Source organism: Salminus brasiliensis, chromosome 9 (assembly GCF_030463535.1).
Source record: "Salminus brasiliensis chromosome 9, fSalBra1.hap2, whole genome shotgun sequence".
In the NCBI taxonomy this organism is placed as follows: Eukaryota; Metazoa; Chordata; class Actinopteri; order Characiformes; family Bryconidae; genus Salminus; species Salminus brasiliensis.
This window is the reverse complement of record NC_132886.1, coordinates 3,015,991-3,032,808: the sequence shown is the minus strand read 5'-3', so window position 1 is coordinate 3,032,808 and position 16,818 is coordinate 3,015,991. Positions and strand designations below refer to the sequence as shown.

General features: G+C 43.5%; 1 protein-coding gene across 2 annotated transcripts in view; it reads right to left on the bottom strand.

The window, feature by feature from the left end:
- Positions 1-4,433: 4,433 nt before the first annotated feature.
- Positions 4,434-16,818, bottom strand: part of LOC140561894 (corticotropin-releasing factor receptor 2) — a 147,827-nt gene continuing 135,442 nt past the window's right edge. The window contains exons 11-12 of one of the 2 annotated variants that reach the window (XM_072687145.1): positions 9,522-9,563; positions 4,434-4,966 (exon numbers count right to left, since the gene is read on the bottom strand). In XM_072687145.1, coding sequence (XP_072543246.1) covers positions 4,826-4,966; positions 9,522-9,563 — 183 coding nt within the window. In that variant the 3' untranslated portion in view covers positions 4,434-4,825. The remainder of the gene's footprint in view (positions 4,967-9,521; positions 9,564-16,818) is intronic. The other variant, XM_072687146.1, reaches the window with a different exon arrangement.

The window sequence follows — 16,818 nt, the reverse complement described above, 5'->3', positions numbered from 1 at the left end:
AATTAGGATTAGGTTCAGGTTCAGGGTTAAAATTGGGATTAGGTTCAGGTTTGAGGTTAAAATTAGGATTAGGTTCAGGTTTGAGGTTAAAAGTAGGATTAGGTTCAGGTTTGAGGTTAAAATTAGGATTAGGTTCAGGTTTGAGGTTAAAAGTAGGATTAGGTTCAGGGTTAAAATTAAGATTAGGTTTAGGTTCAGGGTTAAAATTAGGATTAGGTTCAGGTTTGAGGGTGAAAGTAGGATTAGGTTCAGGTTCAGGGTTAAAATTAAGATTAGGTTCAGGTTTGAGGTTACAATTTGGACTAGGTTCAGGGTTAAAATTAGGATTAGGTTCAGGTTTGAGGTTAAAATTAGGATTAGGTTTAGGTTCAGGGTTAAAATTAGGATTAGGTTCAGGGTTAAAATTGGGATTAGGTTCAGGTTCAGGGTTAAAATTAGGATTAGGTTCAGGTTCAGGGTTTAAATTAGGATTAGGTTCAGGTTTGAGGTTAAAATTAGGATTAGGTTCAGGTTTGAGGTTAAAATTAGGATTAGGTTTAGGTTCAGGGTTAAAATTAGGATCAGGTTCAGGTTCAGAGTTGAAGTTAAGATTAAGAGTTTTAGGGTTCTTTGTCTGAGTCTCTGAGAAGGTGTGGGTGCCATGTGCTATGATATTTGCAGGGTCTACCAACAAACCTGTACTATGAAAAAATTCCAACCTGTAGACAAACCATGTGTTGTAACATTGGGAAGATGGTTTGTATGTTGAACATCTGTAACATCAAACTGCTTCTGCTAGCCAGCCACCACAGATTCCCACAGCATGTTGCTGAGATCTGTACATGTCTTGGCCTCTGCGAGCCTCAGGAGGTATGCTTACTAGGGCTGGGCGATATGGTGAAAATATTAATGATCATGATATTTGAAGACATGTGATATTATCATGATACATGATATTTATCACTGTATTTTATAGTACAGATACAATTACTCTCTGGAGCAAATGATCTAGAACCTATCGGCACCATGCTGCCCAATGCCAGGCATTGAGCTCTGGAGCAGTGGAAGACCTGTGTGCTCTGGAATGATGGATGGTGGAGCTCCATCCAGTACTTTTGGGATGAGTTGTGGAGTCATCAACCACCCAACACCCTGACCTCACTATCACTCTTGTTGCTGAATGCAATCAAATCCTCACAGCAATGCTCCTCCAAACTCTAGTAGAAAATCTTCTTCTCTGGACAGTAGAGACAGTTACTCCAACAGAAGCAGGATCAGCTCTTTTTAAAACTCTTGATTTCAGTGAATGAGCAGGTGTCCACATATTTGTCCATATAGTGTATGACAAATCAATACTGTTACTTACCAGTTTTTTTTTTTGTTTGTTTGTTTTTTTGTTTTTTTGGGGGTGGGGGGGGGTGGAATCTTTTGGTTCCTCTTATTATTATTCTAAGTATGTAAATCTCATTTAAAGCCAGTAGTACACTAGTACCGGTGTGTGGAACCGAGGTTCTGTTTAATCTAGTCCATTGGAGGTTTATTTGCTGCGCAGTGTAACACGCTAAAACCGCAGCCCTAAAAACGCCTTGTTTAATGTGTGCAGCTGTGATCTGTTTGGTGGATTGGGGGTCTCATTACAGGGTCAGGCTCCCACTGAGGGGGGTATTCCATTAGCGGAGAGGAGTAACACTGCTGTAGGGAGATAATACAGCGACACTGAGAGAACATCAGATGGTCAGGGTCCATTTTTCAGGAATGACTCTGTGAACTGAACCCGGAGGGCGTGTGAGTAAAACCCCGGCGATAAACCATGAGCAATTAATGAAGAATCAGCACATTAAAGAGCAAACGTCTCTGAAGCCATTAAAGCTGGAGTAGTCAGTGCTCAGCACTCCCCATATACAGACACTCTGTTTCAGTAACAATAAAAATCATAATAATAATAATAATAATAATAACATTAATAATAATAATAATATATTAATGATATTAGAACTTCATACTGGATATTAATGTTATTAGAACTTCATACTGGATATCAATGTTAGGGATATTCTCCAGTTTCTCAGTCAGTTTGAATCATCTAGAGACAAATTATTGGAAACCTTTAAAGGTATAATAATATACAAAAATATTATTAATAATAATATTAAACATGTTAATTGTTAATATTAAACAAACAAAAAAAAATAATGTAATGGTTGTATTGTTATAAACAGCTAAGACTGAGCCTGAGGCATGTATGTACTGCTGGAGAAAACACCTATACATTCAGAGACCCCTGGCTGTGCAGCGTCTCCCCCATTCCCCCCTCATTAGCCCAGTGCTGTTTCCTTCATTCTGAATGTTCTCGCTGTTTCTTATCAGTTCTTCTCAGAGAGATCTCTGACCTCGGCTAAAACAGCCTGCTGTAAAGAGAGCACCCATGCAGAAACACAACCATCAGCTCTTCTAAATGTGACGGCTGATCTGAATAATATGAATATCTAAGTGCTGCTGATCAAAAAAGGCTCTATGCAGGACTGAAAGGGGCTCTTTGCCTCGAAACTCATCTACAAAAGGTTCTCCTCCAATGTAAGGAATCCTTTAACCAGGCAAAGAACTATTCTAGCATTCAGAAGGTTCTATACAGAACCACTGCTTTACTGAAGAACTCTGTTTAGAGAGTGTAGAGTGTCACTGGAAGAGATCATGCAAAAAAAGAACAATCTGACATCATTCTTCAAGGGTTCTTTAGTAAAAGCAACGGTTCTCTATAGAGGTATTTCTGCTCAAAGAACACCTGGATCAGGCAACACACAGTGTAGCACACTTGGATAAGGTCACACACAGACAGCAGTACACCTGTAACAGGCCAGACCATAAAACAACTGGAACAGGTAACACACTGTAACACACCTGTAACAGGTAAGGCATATAGCAACACACCTGAGAGGTAATACACATAGTAACATACTTGTAACAGGTAATGCAAACAATACCACACCTGACAGAGGTAGTGCACATGGTAACACACCTGAATGAGGTAGAGCACATGGTAACACAACTCAAACAGGTAACACACATAGTAACACACCTGGAACAGGTAACACACATAGTAACACACAGGGAACAAGTAATGCAAATTGTGACATACCTGGAACAGGTAACACACTAAAGAGTGTTAGCACACATGGTAACACAACTCAAACAGGCAACATACATGGTAACACACCTGGAACAGGTAACACACATAGTAATACAGCTTAAACAGGTAATACACATAGTAACATGCTTAAAGTGTGTTGCCTGATCCAGGTGTTCTTGTCCCTTTGAGAACTCACTGGTCACTCCTTCTACAGAAGCTGGAAGCCTTGGTGTAGTCATGGATGATCAGTTATCGTTCTCAAGTCATGTTGCAAATGTAGCTCGGTCCTGCAGATTTCTCCTGTACAACATCCGGAGAATTCCACCCTTCCTCTCTAGAGAGTCGCCCAGGTGCTTGTTCAGTCTCTCGTCATCTTAAGACTTGACCACTGCAGCTCTCTTCTGGCTGGTCTCCCTCTGCGCACCATCAGACCCCTGCAGCTTATCCAGAACGCAGCGGCACGGGTCGTCTTCAACTTGTCCTAAAATCAGCCATGTTCAGCTCCTCCTCTACTGTGTTCTCTCTTCACTGGCTTCCTGTAGCTGCTGCCCAGGTCATCAGATTCAGACCCCTGACTCTGGTCTACAAAGCCAAGACTGGACCAGCCAGCCCCTCCGTACTTGATGGCGATCTGCATCGAGAGCCCTTCCAGCTTCAAGTACGGCTCGGCTCGACCCGCCATCCTTTAAGATCCACGGGAGACGAGCGTCCAGACTTTTTATTGTCCTGCACTGAAGTGGTGGAGCGAACTTCGCCTGGGTGTCCGAACAGCAGAGTCCAACACTCACTATCCTCAAACCCAGACTGAAGACCCTCCTCCTCTTCTGAGAGGACTCAGGCGAAGAGTAGAGTACTATGGTCACCTTACTGACTTCTGCTTAGAAATGTCTAAACTTAGAGGATCTTTGAACTATTAGTCTATTCAAACTAGCTGAGGTTCTTCTTGAGTCAATAGCAAAGCACGTCTGTAAGTCGCTCTGGATAATGCACAAATCAACGCACCTGAGAGCAGTAGTGCACATAGTAACACCAGAAAAAGGTATGCACTTTGTAACACACTTAAGAGACGTAGCACACATGGTAACACACCTAAAGCAGGTAACACAGATAGTAACACACCCGGAACAGGTAATGCACAAACCAACACACCTGAGAGAGACAGGGCACATAGTGACACAGGTAATAACAGTATCTGGTAACTATGGCCTCTGCCACCACCACACCCAGAGCTCACAACCAGCAAAACAGAGGCCTGTGTACGAGTGCATCACGGGTTCTGTATAGCACCAAGGTTCCTGTACTGCTACAGAACCCCATTAGAGTGCAGTGTTTAGGCCCTCCTCTGGTCTCACACTGCTGTAGTATATTGGTGCCGTGTTGCGTAAACTGACGTAAACGAGCTGCTTAAGGAAGAGTCCGGAAACAGGAGTTTGTGAAAAAGTCTATATTTACATTTTTACACAATTCTGAACAATATGAAACAGATAAAGTACAGCTGGATTCTCCCGTCCGTCACCAGAAACATCCCCTCCACAAAAATACAAACCAATAAATTAGATTCACAGATCACTGGAGGACACACGCAGCTCACAGGAACGGCAGACGATCACATGACCTGTGCGGTCATCACTCCGTACAGTCCGACCACGGCCAGGAGAGGAGTGGGGGGGGTAAGAGGGTTCAGTCTGTCTGTGTGTATGCTCGTGCGTGTGTGGCGGCTTAGACGGCGGTGGTGTGTTTAATGCTGTGGAAGCTGATGCGGGTGGGCGACGTGGGGATGGACATAGCCCGGGCCACTCGCACTCGCAAGGCGTGGTTATCCTGCCAACGGTGCCATCGCTTCCTTGCTGCAGACCGCACCTGCAACAGGTAACACACACACACACACACACACACACACACACACGTGTGTAGTTAACACACTAGAAACAGGTAACAAACTTACTAACTTTAAATACTGTAGAACACCTGTGACAGGTAAAACTAACACACCTAGAACAGGTAACACACTGTAACACACATAGTAATTCTACAGTGTAACACACCCTCATCTTAAAATACTGTGACACACCTGCAACAGGTGTAACACAAAAGAGACTGTTACACACACATAACCTGCAATACTGACAGCCGCACACCTGAAACAGGTAACACACAGAGTGTAACACACCTGGAACAGGTAACACACAGATAGTAGCACACCTGAAACAGGTAACACAGAGAGTGTAACACACCTGAAACAGGTAACACACAGATAGTAGCACACCTGAAACAGGTAACACAGATAGTAGCACACCTAGAACAGGTAACACACTGTAACACACATAGTAATTCTACAGTGTAACACACCCTCATCTTAAAATACTGTGACACACCTGCAACAGGTGTAACACAAAAGAGACTGTTACACACACATAACCTGCAATACTGACAGCCGCACACCTGAAACAGGTAACACACAGAGTGTAACACACCTGGAACAGGTAACACACAGATAGTAGCACACCTGAAACAGGTAACACAGAGAGTGTAACACACCTGAAACAGGTAACACACAGATAGTAGCACACCTGAAACAGGTAACACAGATAGTAGCACACCTGAAACAGGTAACACAGACTGTAACACACCTGAAACAGGTAACACACAGAGTGTAACACATCTGAAACAGGTAACACAGATAGTAGCACACCTGGAACAGATAGTATACTGTAACACTCCTGCAACAAGTAAAACACTCACATCATAACACACTGCAGCACATCTGCAACAGGTAACACACACAGAGACTGTAATACACTTGGAAGAAGTATCACACAGTGAACAGATAACACACTTGCAATAGGTTACACACACAGGAACACAGTTGGAGTCGGTAACACATACTGGTAGTGTAACACACACACACACCCACACACACACACACACACACACACACAGGAACACCCTTATTTTACACAATGAAAGCTGATGGTAATTCTGCTCCGTCTCCAGACTGTTTACCCTACTATGAGTGAAGACACTGCTCAGAGTGATGATACGTGACTGTAGTGAGAGGGACCACTGTTGCCTGCAGTGTGTGTGTGCGTGTGTGTGTGTGTGTGTGTGTGTGTGTGTGTGTGTGTGTGTATGTGTGTGTGTGTGTGTGTGCTTGTGAAGCTAAAAGCATTTCCTCCTCCTCCAGCTCTGCTATCACGATCAGGGGCCGCTGTAGCTGAGCTTTAGACCTCGGGGGGAAAGGTGGGCCTTTACTCTTCTCTATTTTTACCATCGAGCTCCAGCTTTCACAGGAGAGAGAGAGAGAGAGAGAGAGAAAGAGAGACACACACAGAGAGAGAGAGAGAGAGAGAGAGAGAGAGAGAGAGACAGTAAGAGAGATAGACAGAGAGAGAGAGAGAGAGGGACAGAGAGAGAGAGAGAGAGAGACACAGAGAGAGAGAGAGAGAGAGAGAGAGAGAGACAGAGAGAGAGAGAGAGAGAGAGAGAGACAGAGAGAGAGAGAGAGAGAGAGAGAGAGAGAGAGAGAGAGCATCTAATGCGTGCTGACGGCTCCCTCTCTTCTGAACATACGGACCAAATTCAAAGTGAGTCTCAGTGTGTGTGTGTGTGTGTGTGTGTGTGTGTGTGTGTAATCTGCCTGCGAGAAACGGTACCTTGCTAATTGTTTTCACACACCAGTGTTTATCCCAGTTGCCGTTGCTCATTACAGGGTCAGATTTATGAGAGATGACCTTCTAGAAGAGGGGTCAGTTCTCCAAAAGTACCTCAAATGGACAAAAGTATTGGGACGCCTGCTCATTTATCGTTTCTTCTGAAATCAAGGGTATTAAAAAAAGTTGATCCTGCTTTTGTTGAAGTAACTATGGTCTCTACGGTCCAGGGTAGAAGTTAGGCTTTCTACTAGATTTAGGAGAAGGAGCATTGCTGTGAGGATGTGATTGCATTCAGCGACAAGAGCGTTAGTGAGGTCAGGATGTTGGATGATGATCACCATCCCACCACATCATCATCCCCAACTCCCCAACTCATCCCAAAAGTACTGGACGGCGCTCCACCATTATGAGTTTTATACCCCTCTAGCCCACGCCTGGCCTAGCATTAGGCAGCATGGTGCCAATGGGGTTATGACGTTGATCTGCTCCTGCAGAGAGTTCCTAGCTGAATGCATTTGTTAAAAGGGGTGTCCACAAACATTTGGACACAGTGTATGTCATCATTTTTAAATGCTGTGGTATGACTGTATTACTACTATACCGTCCGACTCTAAAGGGTACAGAATTTATCATCAGATATTCTCAGTATAACGCATCCCTCCCCCTTCAGGCCTGTGAGGAGCAGGCCAGGCCAGTGGTCTCCTCTGGTCTTTGTGGTTGTATGGTTTCGATCCAGGTCCCGGCTTGGCCTCTTATACAAAACAACAAATGAAATTCTTGACCCTGAACCTCCTGTAATATAAAGAGGAGATATCGACTCATCTCTGGCTACTGCGGAGGACACATCACATCACACCAACCCCACAGAAGTAAACAAGGTTTGGGTGGAGATTTGGGTGGTGATAGCTGTGAGGGGAATCACAGCCCTGGACAGTAATTAGGCTCATCTCAGTGCTGGATTAGTTGAAAATCAACAAGCAGGGTGTTCTTCTCTCATGAGCTCTTTAAAAGGCTTAGTGGGGGTCTCTCATGAGATCATATAAGGTGAGCTTATGATCCTGTGAAAGCCCTCTTCAATTTCCTGATGAAGGGGACAGATTTATTTGAGCTCTCCTCAGAAATGCTGTAATCTGCAGGAAATGCTCTCCGATCTGCCACGGTCTTTCTAATAACAGCCCTATTAGATTTATGGAGCGCTCTTATCACTGCTGGCCGTCACACTGTCCGTTAGCTCACTGGGCCTGATGTTAGTAATGTAGCTATCTCTGCTGTTGATCTACTGTGTTCTGTGTTAGCTGTGACTCTCAGGGTCTGGCAGTCGTTCTCATCCAGGCATTTCATCAAACAGAGCTGAGTCAGCTGAACCTGCAGACTATGAATAAAGGTAGGAGGTAAAGGGGCACAGATGTGTCCTCCACGTTTGACCCATCCGTGGTAGTGAACCCGGGGAGCACAGAGGGTGAAGGGACTTGCTAAAGGGGCCCAACAGTGGCAGCGTGCTGAGCCCGGGTATCGAACCCACAACCATCATCGTCATCAATAGCCCGGAGCTCTAATTGTTACACTTAGTGTGTGTATTAGCATTGTGCCCCATTCAGAGCTGGTTTAGAACCAGAGAAAGGAGTGTGGTTCTCCCGCTGGTAGAACAGAGCACTTTCACCGTAGTTTGGTTTCTAACTCACACTCTACCTACTGCTCTGTGGTCGTTTCTGCTGTTGCTAAGTTGGGTTTACAGCGAGGCTCTGAGCTAACGCTAAGCTAAAGTTTTCCTCTTCCCAGAACTTTTTGTTGCACCTTAAATAACACATTCTTTATCCTGGCTAGGTCTCACTGTGAGTTGTTGATGATGAAACTACCTCCACCATGTTTGGAAGCTGTACTTTAGCCTAGAGGCTAGCTCTCACTGTGAGCTGTTGATGATGAAACTACCTCCACCATGTTTGGAGGCTGTACTTTAGCCTGGTTAGCTCTCACTGTGAGCTGTTGTTGATAATGAAACTACCTCCACCATGTTTGGAAGCTGTACTTTAGCCTAGAGGCTAGCTCTCACTGTGAGCTGTTGATGATGAAACTACCTCCACCATGTTTGAAAGCTGTACTTTATCCTGGCTAATTCTCACTGTGAGCTGTTGTTGATGATGAAACTACCTCCACCATGTTTGGATTCTGTACTTTATCCTGGCTAGCTCTCACTGTGAGATGTTGTTGATAATGAAACTACCTCCACCATGTTTGGAAGCTGTACTTTAGCCTGGTTAGCTCTCACTGTGAGCTGTTGTTGATAATGAAACTACCTCCACCATGTTTGGAGGCTATACTTTAGCCTGGCTAGCTCTCACTGTCAGCTGCTGATGATGAAACTACCTCCACCATGTTTGGAAGCTGTACTTTAGCCTGGCTAGCTCTCACTGTGAGCTGTTGATCTACTTCAAAACGGTGCTCTACTACGCCACCACCATGATAAGATGGTGATTACTTTGAGAAATTAGACAGAGAGCCGGGCTGAGATCCCCTCATCCCCCTGATCAGGCCATCAGCAACAGGTAACGATACAACCCCATTCAAATCTGAGAGCACTATGCTGGACACAGATAAATGCTCCTCTTGCATGTGTGTGTGTGTGTGTGTGTGTGTGTGTGTGTGCAAATATCTCGCTGTAATAATGGGTTTTCATGGCAGAGTGGAGACGGGGTGGCCCTTTTATCGGCCGGGCTGTCACCCCGTTCCTCTCAAGCATGAAATTAGCCGGGCTGTTGACTCACCTCTCCATTCAGGAAGCAATAGAAGACCGACACGAAGAAACCCTGCAAAAGAACAACAGCACACAGTTAACCCTGTTAGCCTTCCTCACGGGCTACACACCCCACAGTGCCTCTTCCTCCATGTTCCTTCATTATCTCTCTCTCACAGCTCATCATAAAGAGACTCAGAGTTCAGACCATTAGAGGCTGATGACAGTGGGTGATTTCAGAAGCCTGATGTGAGCTCATATGAATAATTTCTGACTCACTGATGGATGAGATGAGAGCTTCTGAAAGTGCAGACTGTGAAGTTCGATTCCACATCTGATGTGGTCTGATATATTTATTATTGTGTGCAGAAATACTGACATTAAACACAGAGAGAGGTCTTTCCAGTGGAGTTGTGAAATGTAAAAGTATTTAATTATGTAAAAATGTCATTAATTATGTCATTGATCAGGGTGGGCACTGTCAATAACATTGGGATTATTCATTTTTAATCAAGTAATCAGCTTTCAAAAGAAAATGAAACAAAGTTAAATGTGTGTGCATATATATATATATATATATATAGCAGATGAGGGTGTTTTTTACATTAGAACTTTTTTGCGGACCCAGGTCTGCTTGCTCTGACAGTTCGGTATGTTGGGTAGGGTGTGGAAGCTGTTTTCGAGGTCCATATCTCCTGAAATCAGTGGTCTGCTTTTGGCTCTAGTAAACTCTGGTGTGGTCTGCCGAATTTCTTTGCATTATTTAAGCAGTTGGTTTTGAGCAGTTGTCATTTCTGCAAATAAATAAATAAATGCTCTAAATAGTAAATATTTTTATTTAGAATTTAGGGGAAATGTTGTTCATGGTTTATGAAATACAACACAAATGTTCATTTCCCTTAAACACACTGCCTGTAAAACCAGAGACACTGATACTGTAGGTGGTCTCCTCATTTTTCCAGAGCTGGATGTAGATATTATATGTATTATATTTATCAGCTGAAACTGAAACTGATTTTTGTGTCCTCTTGCTCTGAGAGTTCGGTACGTTGGGTACGTTGGGCTGTTTTCGAGGTCCAGATCTCCAGATCTCCTGAAATCAGTGGTCTGCTTTTGGCTCTAGTGGACTCTTGTGTGGTCTGCTGAGTGTGTGGAAGCTGTCTGTTCCGGGCACCGTGTGTGGGGTTGTGTGATTGGTTAATTTTGTCATGTGACTGCTTCTACTCATCGCCTGCATGGCTAAAAACCATCTCATTTGCGGGACTTCCTGCATGGTGAAATGCCATGGCGTCAGAAGGGGCTGTTCTTCACTGCTTGAGTGTTTGTATCCAAGGAACATAAGGAAAAGCGATGGACGGATGAAGCTAGGTCCTATCATTTTGCATAAAAATGCTCTCCGAAAAGTGATGCTCGAAACTGAATAGAATTGTTGTGTGAAAGCAAACCAGTGATAATGAGCCCCTCCCCCAAACGAGTCACATAAAATCATTCAATTATAAAGCCATTAACACAAATGGATATATATGAACATTAAAAGTGCCATAATCTTTCCATTTTGCCATTTTTTTTTGCCATCTTAATTACACTTAGAAAGTAACTATACATGTAATCTGATCAGGGTTCCCAAGCAATTGCATATGACTGTCTACATTATTCAGCCATTACATAAAAACCACTGCCAGCTGAAGTGAACAACACTGATGATCTGGATCCAGGGCTCCTGTAAAGGGGTGGATATATCAGGCAGTGAGTGAGCAGTCAGTTCTTGAAGGTGATGACGGTGTTGAAGCAGGAAAAATGGACAAGCGTACGAATCTGAGACACAAGAACTAAACTGTGATGTTCTAGATAATTGGGTCAGAACATCTCCAAAACACCAGGCAGGTCTCAGTATGCAGTGGTCAGTTCCTATCAAAAGTGCTTCAGGTAAGTGGGCACCTACTGCTTTTATTGATGCTTACGGAGACCCCACCTCACAACCTACAGAGCTTAAAGAATCTGCTGGTCTCCAGATACTACAGGGCACCTTCAGAGGTCTTGTGGAAACCATGTCTCGAATGACCTACACAATATTAAGCAGCTTTATCAGTTTAACCACAACCAAATGTTTCCATAATGAAGCTCAGCATTAATTATAGTTCTCATCCAATAAATGTGTCCGAAACTGTATCTAAAGGAGTGTCCACCAGTGTCATCAGTCTTACTGTAAGAAGAATTTAAACTCTGCAGTATCTTCATGCAAATCTGCTGCATCTCGCTGCTGATGAACTGAGAAGGTCAATTTTAATCAGTTAATTTTTAATCAGGTTTAATTGATTAATTGTGATAACCTTTAATTATATTCACAGTACAGCAAAACGACAACACTGGCCCTAAGGGTCGGCAAAGCCAGCCTTCAGCCGGTAATCCTACAGCACCACAGCTGTGCACAGAGCTCCATTGAAAGCTCTGGGAATTCTAGACTGGGTGTTTTGATGGCGGCGGCTGTAGCCGGAGGCTCACTCTTTAAGAAGACTTGATGACTTGATAAAACTCCCCAAACAAGACGACCCTAAGTGCAGTGCTGGAGCTGGGAAGAACTGGAAGAAGGATTTGGACTGTGTACTAACTGGAGGGCAACTCTACTGCAGCATCAGAGCATGCTGGGAAATTGTGTTCTAGGGGGTAGATGAACTAGTTTTCTATTTTCCACCTCAAATATTCATGAAACACAGGAGGGAGGGGTCACTGCTATAGATGGTTATGAAAATGAGAAGGCGAGGAGCGAGGGCGAGGAAGGTGGAGAGGAAGAGTGTAAGAGAGAATGAGTGTCTAAAAGATCTGGATTAATGATTATACTTGTGAGAACCTCAGAACGCCCAAAATATCTCTGATGCCCCCTAGGGTATGGCTACAGTAAACATTTTAACCTCAGTAAGAGAACAGGGCTCAGTCAAGCTGAAAGGTTCTCCATATGTGTTTACCACAAAGGGTCCTCTGAGTGATGCCTCAGCAGAACCACATTGGTTTTAAAAAGGAGTAAGCATTGAGCTGTGGAGCCGTGGAAGAACGAAGTTCTCTGGAGTGATGGTGGTGGAGCTCCATCCAGTACTTAGTTTTTTGATGAGTTGGGGATGATGAGGTGGGTGGTGGTCATCCTGTGAACATCCTGACCTCACTAACGCTCTTGTCGCTGAATGCAATCAAATCCTCACAGCAATGCTCCTTCTCCAAAATCTAGTAGAAAGTCTTCTTCTCTGGACAGTAGAGACAGAGGGAGTCTTGACATCAAGTGAAGGTTCTTCTGTTACAAACCAGGTTCTTTATGGAACCAAAAGCAGTTCTTCTATGGCATTGCTCAAAGAACCCTTTGTAGCAGCTCTGTTTTTTGGAGTGTAAGCACACGCTCTCATGGCACCAACATCGTCACAATATAAATAAGTGTAGTAGGCGAGGTGAGATTTAGATGGGCTCGGCTGACGAGGTGATTGACAGCTACGTGTTGGTGGCTCTTTACTGCAAGCCATAGCGCAGCAAGCTTCTCTAGCATATATTGGAAAGGTTAGCACTTTGTCACAAGTTTAACAGTGTCAGTAACTCTGAGTGCTGATATAGTTTGACAGCTCTGAAATGACCTGTCAAAATGCCGGTGGACATGCCATTGCGGGTGGCCCTCATTTTCAAGCGGGATTGGGCACTAAAGAACTAAAGATTAGACCTATAAACACATCAAATCAGTAAAATGCACAATAAAATATCATAGTCAAATTAAATAAACAAACAAAACTGCATAAATTATCAAATCAATGACAGCCAGATAAAAGTAAAGAAGAAAAATAAGTAAAATAAAGATAGATAAAAAAATAATTTAACAATATGATAGTTTGCAAGTTCAAACAGTAAATAAATCTGACTATAAAACTTATTAAAAACAATGTGTTTGCAAATACTGGGGGGGGGTAACAGATCACAAAACTGTCTGGATCATACATTATATGTCCAAATGTTTGTGGACACCGCTTCTTATGAATGCAGTTAGCTACTTTAGGTTGCACCCATTGCTGACACAGACACGCAGCTTGTCTAGTACATGTAGAGAAGCACTGCCAGTAGAATAGGACTCTCTGTAGCAGATAAACATCATGAAGCTATTGGCACCATGCTGCCTAATGCCAGGTGTGGGCTAGAGGGGTATAAAGCCTCCTAGCAATGAGCTGTGGAGTTGGGGATGAGAAGGTGGGGGGTGATCATCCTGTGAACATCCTGACCTCACTAACACTCTTGTCGCTGAATGCAATCAAATCCAATCAAAACAGTAGAGACAGAGACTTTTTTAAAGACTTGATTTGAGAAGAAACAGTGAATAAGTAAATAAATGAACTGTGTTCTGATACTCACTGTACTGGGCTGAGTGATGTACTCTAAAGCTTTCTAAACTAGCCGTGTGGCTCTTCTGGAACAATGCCTACATACCAGAGCAGGTTAGTCACGTGACACACAACTGATCTGTCTGTGTGTTTTTACTAAAGCTCAAGATTGAAAGAATTATTACGTTACAGCAGCAGTAAAACCGTTTATGACACTGTTATGGTTAAAAATTCTCAGTAAAGGTGCACGTATTTGTCACTGTAAAGCAAAATGTGTCCTCCGCATTTAACTGGTAGTGAACACACACACTCACACACACACATGTGTTAGGGGCAGTGAGTACACACACACACAGAGCGGTGGGCAGCCAACTCCAGTGCCCGGGGAGCAGAGAGGGTAAAGGGCCTTGCTCAAGGGCCCAACAGTGGCAGCTTGCCGAGCCCAGGAATCGAACCCACAACCCGATATCCCGGCGCTCTAACCGCTGAGCCACCACTGCCCCCAAAAAATTTTCAGTAAATCGACAATTCGCAAGCTAAATGCCAAATCAACTACCATTTCATTACAGAACTCAAGTGAGGTAGAGACAGAAGCTGAAGCAGAGCAGATCTGGTCAGATATTGATCTATAATCTATAATCTGTGTGTTTAAATAAGCTTGTAGGATCTGCGGTCTGAGTGTGTTTCCCAAACAGCCAGATATCTGATTTTTTTTCACATCTATACAGCTACTGAGCAAGTCCTGCCAAGACCAGCAAGCCCAGAGCCTTCAAGTGAAGTCTTAGCCCCCATCCATTAGCCCCTAATCTCTAGTGACGGCTCCGAGTGGCATATTCATAATTAAGAACGGTGGATTTAGATGAGAGACTTTGTATGTATGTGGTTTTAATGCATGTGGTGAGATTATAAATGATGTCGACTTAGTCACCGTAAACATTCCCAGCAATAAAGAGAGTGAGTACGAGCTGCAACACTGTCTCAGTCCCTACTTTATCTACAGCTACCGTCAGTTTCAGACACTCCACAGTCCACAGTCTGATGTTTACAGCCTGCTAAACTGAACACAACTATCAGCAGTTCCACTCTCACTGGCTCTCTGTACGTCCACGTGTACACACTTTTGTGCACCAGGTTTTATCAGTCTGACAGGAAGCAAACTTCTTGCTCTGCGCAGTGTGATAACAGGCCTTCGGGAGCAATGTATGGTCATGTCTGTAAGCTATTCAAGAAGAACCTGAAGCATTTAGTAGCTAGTGAATGAGATATTCTCATGTGTTTGCTATCGGGCATACCGCCAGGTTTCCCGTAGGTGTGTTATTGCTGTAGTCTCGTTTTGAGAACTACACATCGTGCAAAAATAAATAAGTAACTAAATAAATAAATAAATAAACAGAGTCTGCGGTTGGTCACTGTACATCACAGTCAAATGACCTCTTCCTGTTAAAGCAGAATTTGGAAAAGGGACTGGTCAGCCATGACTAGAAGGCAAGGTATGGCAAGTTTATTGGTTTAGCACCTATTTATTGGTTTAATACACAGTGGCATACAAAAATAGATCAATTATTAATAATAGTAATCCCATTTTACTGACGCACTTATCCAGAGCAACTTACAAGGTTACTCATATTACAGATGTGGGCCAATGTAGTGTTAGGAGTCTTGCCCAAGGACTCTTGTTGGTATAGCGCAAGCACCCAGAGCAGGAATTGAACCCCAGTCTCCCACATGGTGTGGTAGCTCACTGGCTGGTAGCGGTGTTATCTGTTGCGCCACACCAACCACCCTGGTGCCTTCGCTGTGGCTCCCTAGGTGTCACAGCAAAGGCTGCCCAAAGCCACAGCATATTGCTGTGTGTGTGTTTACTGTTCGGATGGCTTGAAGGCGGAGATCCAACACTTATGGTGAATATGGTTGTCTGGTCTTGTCTGGTAAACCGTCTGGACAGACTACTGGTTCCATTCACCTTCACAGTGAACAATTCTGACCTTCCAAGTTTATCCAGAACTGTAGAACTTTAATCTTTCACACTAAATCCACTCTTTTTTAATCCTAATCATTTAATTCTACAAGCATTTAAAAAAATGTACTGCACCACAGCGAAGAAGATGCCAGTTTTCAATTTGGCCAGTTGTCAGCTTCAATGGGAGTCAGTGCAGCCATTCTGTCCTCTGGTGTGACACATTACAGCCACATCTGTACAACCCTGATGATGAGAAACACCAAAGCCAGGTGCATAATTAACCATCTATAGCAGCCAACAGCAGTGCCTGATAACAAGCTCTATTTAGTAAAAATGTGCTGGCAGAGGCCTTGTACCCAAACCGCATGAAATAAGAGATCAGCCGACTACAACGGAGCAAATCGAAATAGAAGCAGTTGAACCTCTATAAGGCACAGCTGCTGCCGGCGATGGCACAACAATGCTGTAACTTTCTATCAATTTCTTGATATATCAATTTCATGATATACATAAGAATATCATGATGGAGTCTTAGTCTTACAGTGGGATGGGATGAGTTGAGGATGATGATGAACCATCCAATCCAGTTTTCCGAGCTGGGAACAAAATCTGCAGCTGGAGCCTTTCTGACAGTTGGCTAATACGGATAAATATAAACGTGATGGAAAATAATCCTTTATATATATATAAACGTGGTGCAAGCTCAGATAGCGTAACTTGCAATTTAGCCAATAAGATGCTGCCATTAAATCACAGACGTTCTTGCCGCTGAATGCAATCAAACCCTCAATGTACCCCTCTGAACATCTAGTAGAGAGACTTCTTCCAACCCCGCAAGATCAACTCTTTTTAATACCCATGATTTCAGAAGAAACAGTGTTTTCTTTTCACAGATATTTGAAATGATATAAGCTTGCAAAGTAGGGCTGTAAATTTTGCGATTGTGAAATTACAACGATTTGCATCGATGCGTCGCAAAGGTGAGGTGTGTAGGCTACGTATCATTTGTGGCTCTAAAAGTC